Genomic DNA, 10,779 nt, shown 5'->3' on the forward strand with positions numbered 1-10,779 from the left:
GTGTGTGTGTGTGGTTGAGTCTATTAGGAAATGTCAAATGTTCCCATGCAATCGCATGTGTCTGCTATCTATGAGTTTAATATGGAAGGTTAAGAGAACAGAGTAAGGGCAACCATCGGAAAGGAATAGCTCCAGACGACTAGCATATGCCCTGTTAAGGGCTTGATTTAATTTTATATTAATTTTAATATCCCCTCACCCAACTCAACAGTGGTCCCCAGGTTGATTCTTAGTCAGGGTGGTGGTCCCCAGGTTGATTATTAGTCAGGGTGGTGGTCCCCAGGTTGATTCTTAGTCAGGGTGGTGGTCCCCAGGTTGATTATTAGTCAGGGTGGTGGTCCCCAGGTTGATTCTTAGTCAGGGTGGTGGTCCCCAGGTTGATTCTTAGTCAGGGTGGTGGTCCCCAGGTTGATTCTTAGTCAGGGTGGTGGTCCCCAGGTTGATTATTAGTCAGGGTGGTGGTCCCCAGGTTGATTATTAGTCAGGGTGGTGGTCCCTGGTTCATAATCTGTTGAAAACCCCTGCTCTTGAGTATTATATATATTATATAGAGGAATGTCAGGTGCCTTATTTGCGTGTGACTCACAGGTCAACACATTAGGCCTACATTTAGTTTGGGCTCCACAGATATTGTGAAAATAGCCCAAAAATATTGATTTACAAGAAGCTCACAATGCCTCACAATGCCTTGTGAGCTTCTGCTAGTTTCACAACAATGTTTGTCTCTTTCTAACATAATAGGGCCTGTTTGACAATTTGGAATGAAAAATGTCTATTAAGTGACTCATCACATTGTTGCTTTAGAAATGTGCAGATATAACCTTATACACTCATAGTGATACTATGATGAACACGTGGTATATGCTGCCGCTCCTACATATGAATGAAATACACTGTTTCAAGATTCAAGAACACTTAGTTATTAACAAGATACTCTGTAATCTCCACATTATGTCCCCCGAAAATATCTGAAAGCTCACTGTGCTGTAGATCGTCTGTTTGTAGAAAAGAGATATAGACATTATAAATGCACAAATGTAACATAGATGTGCTTACGTGATTTGGCGAATTACATATATATTTTGTATATTATGTATTTTTGTCACATCTGGTAGGTTTAGGTTTTAGGTTTATTTATTTAGCATGTAGTACAAAAAATAGACAATAACATATCAAAGAAACAAAAATACAATGCAAGGAAAGGAAGAAGCCAGAAGGCTTATATGGAATCATTTCCTGAAGGAAGAGGTCATTGGTTTAAAAGATTAAAAGTTCATAAAGAACAGTACATAAATCTACAAGTTGGCAAAGGGGGGCAACTGTGCAGTAAATAAATAAAAACACAGACTGCACAAAAAACAGAAATAAACAATACAACAACAAACACACAAAAGAAAATATAACGCATCAAGGTAAAACATGTAATCTACAGAGAGGAAAAAATAAGATATTTCTTTAGATGTTTTTTGAATATTGGCAAGGATAATGAGGATTTAAGTGAAGCATCTAGGGAGTTCCATAGATGAGGGCCTCTAAATTTGATGAAAGATTGATGTTTGGACGTGCGACAATAGGGTAATTCAAAATGATCTCTTTGCCTTGTGGGGTAGGAGTGAATGTCAGAAGTAACACGGAAGAAATTGTGAAAAGAAGATGGAATGTCTTGTATGCATTTTTTTAATAAATAATAATAAAGCGGGGCAGACGGCTCATACCGATTTGAATGTGAAATCATTCTCAGAAACCTTTTTTGAATGATCAGTAATTTAGTGAGATGTGATGAATATGTAGCAGCCCAGACAATATTACAGTAATTAATATGAGGGAAAATTAAGCTATAATAGAGTGTTAAATGACATGAAGGAAGAACAAAAGGGCAGCTTTTTCTCAATATACCAAGCATCTTCATAGACTTCATACATACAGCATCATTATGTTGTTTCCACACCAGAGCATCATTCAGCTTTAGATCAACAGTTCTACCCGGGTCCTGGGCCTACATGATGACTCACTGTGTTATTATTTTTAAATCACTAGGAACTGATTGAGAACTGGAGTAATTTTTTATCATTGATTTCCAATGATAACTTTTGGTATGCTACAAAATAACTTAAGGACAATGTTTCAAGATTCAATGCTTTGTTTCAGTTGAACACTTTGGCAATGTGACAGTGACCTCTACAGGACGTTTGGGGGATGCTTTGTAGTCAGTAGGCTGCTACTGTACTTCTGTGTGTGTGTGTGTGTGTGTGTGTGTGTGTGTGTGTGTGTGTGTGTGTGTGTGTGTGTGTGTGTGTGTGTGTGTCTCTCTCTCTCTCTCTCTCTCACTCTCTCTCTCACACACACACACACACACACACACACACACACACACACACACACACACACACACACACACACACACACACACACACACACACACACACACTCTCTCTCTCTCTCTCTCTCTCTCTCTCTCTCTCTCTCTCTCTCTCTCTCTCTCTCTCATTTATTTCAGAGAAACAGGGGCTCGCCTATATCCAAATGCCTGGTTTCTGGATCTGGACTGAACCTGGCGGGATGTCCGACCATTTCATTGCGTCCTGGATTTAGGGCGAGGGTTGTTACTAAGGTAACTACAAAACCCAAACTTCTACCAAGGTTGGGCTTGTACTGTACATACACAATTGTTTGGAAAGAAAGTTGTACGAACGGACATTAATACCAACAGTATTCACACAAACGGATCATCATTTTCATCATTTATTTCCAAAGGTGAACACAATTTAAATATAAGGAAAATTATAGTTATGTCCAGTTGTGTTTTATAGTTATGTTTGTGTAAACGATGCACTCTGAATATCAAATTAGCTTATAATAATGTTGCAACACAATGTTTTGTTTGTATATAGGAATATTCATGACTAGATGTAGTTCAGCTACAGCGTACGTAGACCCGTGTACACACCACATCATCAGCTCCAAACATCTGAAACACAAGAGAAAAAAACAAATTAAAATCAACAGTCTCATTTATTCTTTGGCCTGTACTGGTATGAAATCGTCGCTGTGGTGGAAAGTAACAAATTAAATTTTTGATGTACTTTTACTTTACTGGAGTATTTCCAATTTTCAGTATTTTTACTTATACTCCACTACATCTCAGAGGCAAATATTGTACTTTTACTACACTATAATTATTTTAATACTTAGTTACTAGTTACTTTGTAGATTTCGATCATTATCACAAAACATACACTTAACCAAAAATATCTACAAAAGCTCACAATGCTCAAATGCTCCTTTTTCAAACACCACTACCATTATCATCATCGTTGCAACACACACATCAACCCTGCTCCTCACCAGAAGAATGTGAGGAAAGTCCCCCGTTAGATGATGTACGTGTCATCATCAGTGTTACACTACAGGGATCTATTAGCTCTATTTTAGCCTCTCGCTCTAACACCACATGGCTGCTCTCTTTCTGTTCACAGAGGAATCGGAATGCTCCGTGAAAAGTGAAAACAAATATCATACCAAAACCCAAAAATGTCTGAAACCAGCATTGTGATACGTGTCGTATCGCTGTTCAAATGTATCATTACACGACACGTACACCCCTACTCTATAGCAATGATGATTACTGTCACAATATAGAGCTACTTAACACTTGTTGTAACATAAAAACATCACTTACACCCACTCCATTAAGCAAGAAATGGAAATATGTTGACATGACAAAACCGCAGAGAATACAATGCAATGTGACTTATGCTGGTACCAGAGCAAAACTCATGATCTGATCTTATAAAAATCTAAACCCTTCTCCAACAGATCCGTCTCATTGCACATGGATCCAAAAGACTCACACCCTCATCCTCAATAAAAAAAACATGTTGGTTCAAAGCCTTCTTTCTCTGGTACAAATCATTGTTGTTGTCGGGCAGAAACCTGTATCTCCAATTCTCAACATTTCCATTAAAAAAATAAAATCTATTATTAATGCTCTACTTCGCCATACAAGTGTCGTGCAGTAACAAAAATATCTGATCGACAAGCTACCAAGGCGTTTGTGAGGAACACAGGTTCCTTTTTTCAATATCCTGAATGGTTTTAGACATAGCCTACAAGCTTTCCACCCAACAGCAAGAAATCTGCGTCCCATCAGTAAAGAGGCTCTTGTTTGCAATGTTCCCCTGATTACTTTCCCACGGGGATTATTACTCAGTGTCAGTAAAAAAAAAGAAAAAGAAACACGACGTCAGGACCTGGACTCAAGCATTATTGGAACCAGGGACTGTTGTCCATCTGGTCTATAAAACACCAACGGGCCCTCCTGTTTACATGAAAGCACACGCAACCCCAGATGTGCTGGAGAAACTGTGACGAGGTGGAAGAAAACCATTAGCATGTTTTCTGGGGTTGTTCTGGAATTCATACCTTTTGGAATGATGTCTTGGAGAACATACAGGAGGTTCTGGGTATACAAATATTAGAGTCCTTTTTATTCCTATATCTGGGAGATTTACCAGATGAAATTACAGTGACAGGTACCTTGTGAAAATATTCATGGCTGCAGGGAAACAAAGCCGTTAACCCCAGAAACGTGCCCAGGGGGCCGGGCCGATTCCAGCTAGCCACCCCACGTCCGAAACGGTTGAGAAATGACAGAGTTACTGTGTGGGGGTCCCTCTACTGTACCCGGCCTCTACTGTACTGTACTGTCACTGTACTGTACTGTACTGTACTGGCACACCCGAAATCATCACATATATAGTTAATATGTGCGTGTGTGTGTGTGTTTGTGTGTGTGTTACGTAGGTTGCGCACAGGTGGTGAAAAACAAGCATGCTATTTTCGTGCTCATACCCACCCACCCACCCAGCCAACCACCCAGCCAGTGACCCAGCCACAGACATAGCTCCGTAAGGGAGTGGTTGCACCACCAAAAATGTGGAGATAAGAGGTTTCTGCTATATGTAAGTGTGGTGTTGGTGATGTGAGTGATCGGATGGAATGTAAGGTATGGTGTGTGAATGATGTTAACAGAGTTCACAGTCTCCATGGAGCTGTTAAAGAGGTGTCACAGGAAATGACCGTACTATTCTATTGTCAAACAATTCACTTGTTTTTTTTAGAACTTGGAAGTGTGAATTTCTTTGCTTTTACTTTTTTTTAAATAATACATTTAATTTTAAAATAAACCCATGACACACTATGAGTTAACTACAGTAGTACTTAAACCCTATATATATTGGAAATATATAATCTTTTGTAAAGTGAATGCTAATAAAGTAATCACTGCTGCTGAATGAAAGACATTTATTGGGTTCTATCACAAGCACCTCCTCATGAACATCCTGACTTGGCGCTGACTGGACTGGCAGCAGAGATGAGATGTTAGGGCGTGTCAGTGGATGAGCGGATAGTGTGTCCACCATACTGTAGCTGCATTGTGGTTTCATTCTGTGTGGAGATCTGTGCTGTGTCTCCTACACCCTCTCTGCCCAGTGTACGACTCCTGGCTATTATCCAGTCTGGGGATGGACAATATGTCGTGACATGAGACTAATCTAGGAGTTTAGATGTAAAGCTCACTACACACCATTGATTCGCCATGCAACCCCTTGCAAGATGCAACCATTATTTACCCAATGGCAGTTGCAAAGGAGTTGCATTGTTGCAAGGAGTTGTGACTATTGCATTGGTGCGGTTTGGCCTTTAGGCAACAGCAGCCATCACAGGGACAAAATGTTGTGTCATGATTTAATGACAAATGACCGTATACCGCATATATAGTCAAAATTGACGGTTTTCTACTTAACAACCATTTTAGTGAAGAGTGTTTAAATGTCTGCTTAATCTGCTCAGAGATTTTTTTATGTGACTGGTCGTCACTGGAGTTACTGTGTGCAGTAAAATTACACTACAATGAATGGTTTGTGTTTTGTAGTTTGTTTTCCAGTTCACATTAAAAACTACAGCAGATTAAAAACGTGGTAGACTTAAATCTAGCAAAGCAATGCAGCTGCAGCTGCAGCTAATCAAATTATATGGGTGTGTCCAGAAACACAGTAGTCAACCGTAATGTCAATATGCACATTAACAACATATATAACTTAAAATGTAACACACCCATTATTAATTAGATTATGCTGAACTGTTAAACAAACTACAAAATAAGCCTATAGGGTTTCACCCCCCCTTTAAAGCACAAGGCACAAGACAGACATGGCCCAACATGTTTATCTGTCCTCCACCTTTTACTGGTTATAGTTGAGAGGAAACGGTGACTAACAAGAGTCTCACTCATCATTTCAAGATGAGTTCATCTCCTCTACGTCCATTATTCATTCAGCACGGACCATGATTTGATGAGATTTAGCCTCTCAGACACAAACCTTAGAATATTTTGTTATCGTTGGTTAAGATCTTGTCTACAATTCCATGCTGTATTGATGTGGTACCATAGGAGAGATAACAGGCAAACGATTATAAAAAGTCTTCCTGCCCAGATTGGCGTTTAATTCTGTCCCATTTTAGGATCATTATAGTAATTGTAATTATCAATCAATCAATACAATACATCAGATTGTATTGTCACTTCCACAATATACACATGGGCATACAGGGGAGCAAAATACCGTTCTCCACAACTCATGGTGCTTCACATTTAAAAACAATAGACACATTAAAAAAGAGGCAAAGCCTTTTTACATTTTAAACATTAAGAGAGTAAAACGAGCAGACAACATTGGCAGAAGAAAGTGCTGATGCATTCAAAGAACATCAGAACATGGATGGCAGTTAAACTGCTGGTAGGGCTTGTTTGTTTGTGTGTTCCTCGACAGAACGGGGCGGTGGAGTATCTAAGGTGCAGGACCACCTTTTTACAGGTAACGTTGAGGTGAAATTATGCTTAAACAATGAGTCTATAACTGACCAGGATGAGTTCGTCTCCTTTCAGCTCTCGACTCCAGAAGGTCTTGGGTCCGTTTCCGTCCAGCAGGGTCTGTCTGCAGCTCATCTTGTTCTCTGTGTCCCACGTGGCCAGGCTCTGTGGACAACAAGCAGTACGTGGTGGAAAATGTACTCAAATGTTTTACTTAAGTAAGTACTACTATTGTGCAAATTTGGCTCACTGGAAACTTGCCCTACACAAGTGGCTCTCAAAGTGCCCTTTAGTGGGTTACAAATGGCCCGTATGGGTGTGTAACTGAGAGTGTACATAATGGAACCAAATGGACCCGTAAGGGTCCATGTCGTTCCATTTGTACACTCTCAGAGTAATGAGGGTCCTTGAAATTAAAAGAACCACTGTACACTAAATGGAACAGAGCCTTAATTAGTATCATCGGTAACCCCTGTGAAGGAAGTCAGAAGAGGCCCGGCCGGAAGTAAGAAGAGTTATTTTAAAAATGGCGTATTAATCCTGACTCACGGCGGTGGCCAATCACCTTGCACTTCCTGCCGTCGACAGTCTCCTCGTTGAACTCCTGGCCAATGAGGAAGTTGATCTCTGTGGTGCGCACGGTGGTGGAGGTCTTGATGTAGAAGTGCTCTCCGTTCTGCCTGATCTCCACGTGGGGCTTGGAGGCTGCCGCTACCGCCACCTTCCTCAGCATGGCGTTCACACCTGGTGGAGGGAAAATGTACTCAACATGTTTTACTACGTACTGCTACCTACCTCAGCATGGCGTTCACACTTGGATGCACAATAGTGAGAAACAGAGGAATAATTTCAGAAAGAAATAGGGGGTGACAATTAGCAAGAACAGTGGATCTCCAAGTTCGCATTGAGAGCTTGTAGATCCACTATTTTTTACTATTTTGTTCAGGGGCAAAAATAGATGTTTTTTACGTGCAGATCCCATCGCCTGTAATGACATTCCCAAAATTGGGATGTCACGTTGAAAGTGGTTAATTCATTAATGGTTGCACCATTGTAGATAATAAAACGCTTGTATAAATTATAACACGTGTCACATGTGGATGGATGAAATCAGATTAATCTGCAAAAACAACTCAGTTAGGGAAATGATGCATAGAATAACTTAATTTAAGGTTAAATGTGAAGACTAGACGGTGGCAATTCCAACAGCAGTGGCAGATTTAGCTGAGTTCAGAATCTAACCACTACCAAGGCTTCCAAACTGATCCCCAATTTAGGTTGTCCTCATTTCACCTCTGACGATAAGTACAATGTTCACACATTTTTGTATGCCTGCCAGGTGCCAAAAAAGCATGTTTTACAACAAAATACAGACAGTGCATCTGAAATCAACTTCTCGGGGGTGCATTGTTCTTAAAAACACTTAACCCCTATGTTGACCTGAGTGACCCAGGGCTCTGTACTAGGCCGGTAGGGCCCCCTCCTTTTTTCCATCTATGCCAAATATCTTTGGCCAAAATAGGCAAATATAAGCTCAGAGTCACAACACATCACAATGGCTATTTTTGCCAAATGTTCACCACCAGAATATATTAGGTTAGGTTAGGTTATAATAGTTCACCCTGTCAGGTGTAAAGGAGCGACTTGGGTACTCATGCATGAAGGAAGCATGAGTTCAAGTCCGTTGCTCTCCCCAGGTTGGCGGAGGGTGTGTAGAGCCCAGGATCACATTAGATAATTGACACAGGGGTGGAAAAATGGGTTACAAAATGTTGGGATAAAAGTTTAGTTAAAGAAATAATAATAATAAATACTATCTGTAACATAATATCTTGGAAGTCGGGGGCGTAAGAAATATCGCTGTTGCCGGGGCAGAAACCTCCTATCTCCATATTATTCATTTTTTCTTTTTTTTCTTCATAAATTAACATCCTACATGATCATACTACAGCGTCGCACAAAATCATCAAGTAGAAGATCCACAAGGTTGCAGATCTGCTACTTTTGAATTTGAATGCTGAAAAGTACCAGTTTTTGGACATACGAGGGGTTTCCACCCGACAGAGACGACGTCGCAGTCTAAATCTCTGTCATGTTTCATATAAAAGCAGAGCCTCCAGCAGCTGCAGTGGAGAACTGGAGATTCTAATCGGCAGATGTTGCAAAACACACATGAGGAGATGCAGTGACAAGGTGATGAGTGCCAGGAATTCTGCCAGAGTCTCAGTGTTTTGTTTTGTTTAAACTCTGCTGTCCCATCTAGACCTTGATAGATTCTGTCCCGCCAACAGAGTGCCTGGAGAAAAAGCTATTAACCCTGCCGGTCACGCTCTTACAGTACAAACAATTAGACCAGGGGAAGGCTCCCATTATTTCGTTTCCCATTCATCCTTTACTTCCAGTCTATCATTGAGATGCAACATCCATGCCCTGTGAGGCTTATATTAGACCTCCTGAGGATTTCAATCTTTGTGTCTTAATTGCCACTATATTAACAAAAAGTAATACACTGCTGCAGCAACAAAAACAAATTGTACAGCAGTATTATACCTGTGTACAACTATAACGTCCACCTTGGGTAAAATTTGTCAAAAGATAGGTTACTAACAATCACACATCGTTGCTTGTTAGATGATATTTCCAAGCCAGTCTGTGACTATCATTGGCAGTGGTGAAAAAGTACTCACATTTCTTTCTACAATACAAAAGTATTGGCATCAAAATGTAATTAAGTACCAAAAGTAAAAGTACTCGCTATGCAAGTTTTCGATGTATTCAAATCTTTTGAAAATAGCAGATCTACAAGCTCACAATGCATCGCATCGGAATGCATTTAATGCAAAGGAGTCTCCAGAGACATGGACAATAGACTGACTTTTTTAGGGTTTATAAATCCATATAACAATCATAAATACAGCTGGACGTCTCAAAAGTCAATATCTGAAACTCAATATCTATTCAATTATTCATTCATCTATTCATGAATAATGTATTTTCTTCTTTTGTACAAACAGCAGACTTGATAGTGATATTAACAATATTAATATTGCTAATTAAAAAAAAAATGTATACTGTACATACATTTCAACCATTTGGAGATTTGTTTTTTGATAGACTGATTTTTTTTTTAGACGTTTATTCAAAAATAGCAGATCTACAAGCTTGCGGGTAAATCTTTTTAACGTTTTTGAAAAAGTCGTGAAAGTGTTGAGAACTACTTATATTAGAAGGCATTTATAGAATCGGCCTCATGGGTCTTATAATGAAATAAAGTGAGAGATTAATCAATTGAATCATCTTACCGAGCGCTTTGAGCAGTTCGTCAAAATTCTCACTGCTTTTCATTTTCCAGTTGCCTGCGAAATTGGGCATTTTGTTGTTGGAGTGTCGAGGTCCTCTTCTTGAAATCTCTGCCTGTTCTGTCTGCCTCCTTCTCTGTCTCTTTCTGCTGCCTTTCAACCTTTCTCTCTCTCTCTCCCTCCCTCCCACTTTCTCTCTCCCTCCCTCCCACTTTCTCTCTCCCTCCCTCCCACTCTCTCCCTCCCTCCCACTCTCTCTCTCCCTCCCACTCTCTCTCTCTCTCTCTCTCTCTCTCTCTCTCTCTCTCTCTCTCTCTCTCTCTCTCTCTCTCTCTCTCTCTCTCTCTCTCTCTCTCTCTCTCTTTCTCTCTCACTCCCCTCCTCTCTCCACCATCTAATGATCCCACAGAGAGAGCAGGCCTCACCCCTTCTATCACTTTCTCCTTTCACACACACACACACACACACACACACACACACACACACACACACACACACACACACACACACACACACACACACACACACACACACACACACACTTAATGGTTTGTTCTCATTAGAGAATTAAACGCCCTTGTCTCAACGACCGTTTGTAAATGATGT

At 40.3% G+C, this 10,779-nt stretch overlaps 1 protein-coding gene across 2 annotated transcripts; it reads right to left on the reverse strand.

Annotated features, from left to right (window-relative positions):
• Window positions 1–2,745: 2,745 nt before the first annotated feature.
• On the reverse strand, window positions 2,746–10,314 carry crabp1b (cellular retinoic acid binding protein 1b). 2 transcript variants are annotated; one of them, XM_083760001.1, is made up of 4 exons: window positions 10,177–10,314; window positions 7,440–7,618; window positions 6,926–7,039; window positions 2,746–2,968 (listed from the first exon to the last, which is right to left on the reverse strand). In XM_083760001.1, the coding sequence occupies exons 1-4, from the start codon at window positions 10,244–10,246 to the stop codon at window positions 2,915–2,917; spliced, it is 417 nt and encodes a 138-aa protein (XP_083616127.1). In that variant the 5' UTR covers window positions 10,247–10,314; the 3' UTR covers window positions 2,746–2,914. The 2 variants fall into 2 exon arrangements, with proteins under 2 accessions (XP_083616127.1, XP_083616128.1); XM_083760002.1 differs by having other exon boundaries at window positions 7,424–7,618.
• Window positions 10,315–10,779: the final 465 nt, after the last annotated feature.

Source organism: Protomyctophum parallelum (assembly GCF_964188405.1).
Source record: "Protomyctophum parallelum genome assembly, chromosome: 2".
NCBI lineage: Eukaryota > Metazoa > Chordata > Actinopteri > Myctophiformes > Myctophidae > Protomyctophum > Protomyctophum parallelum.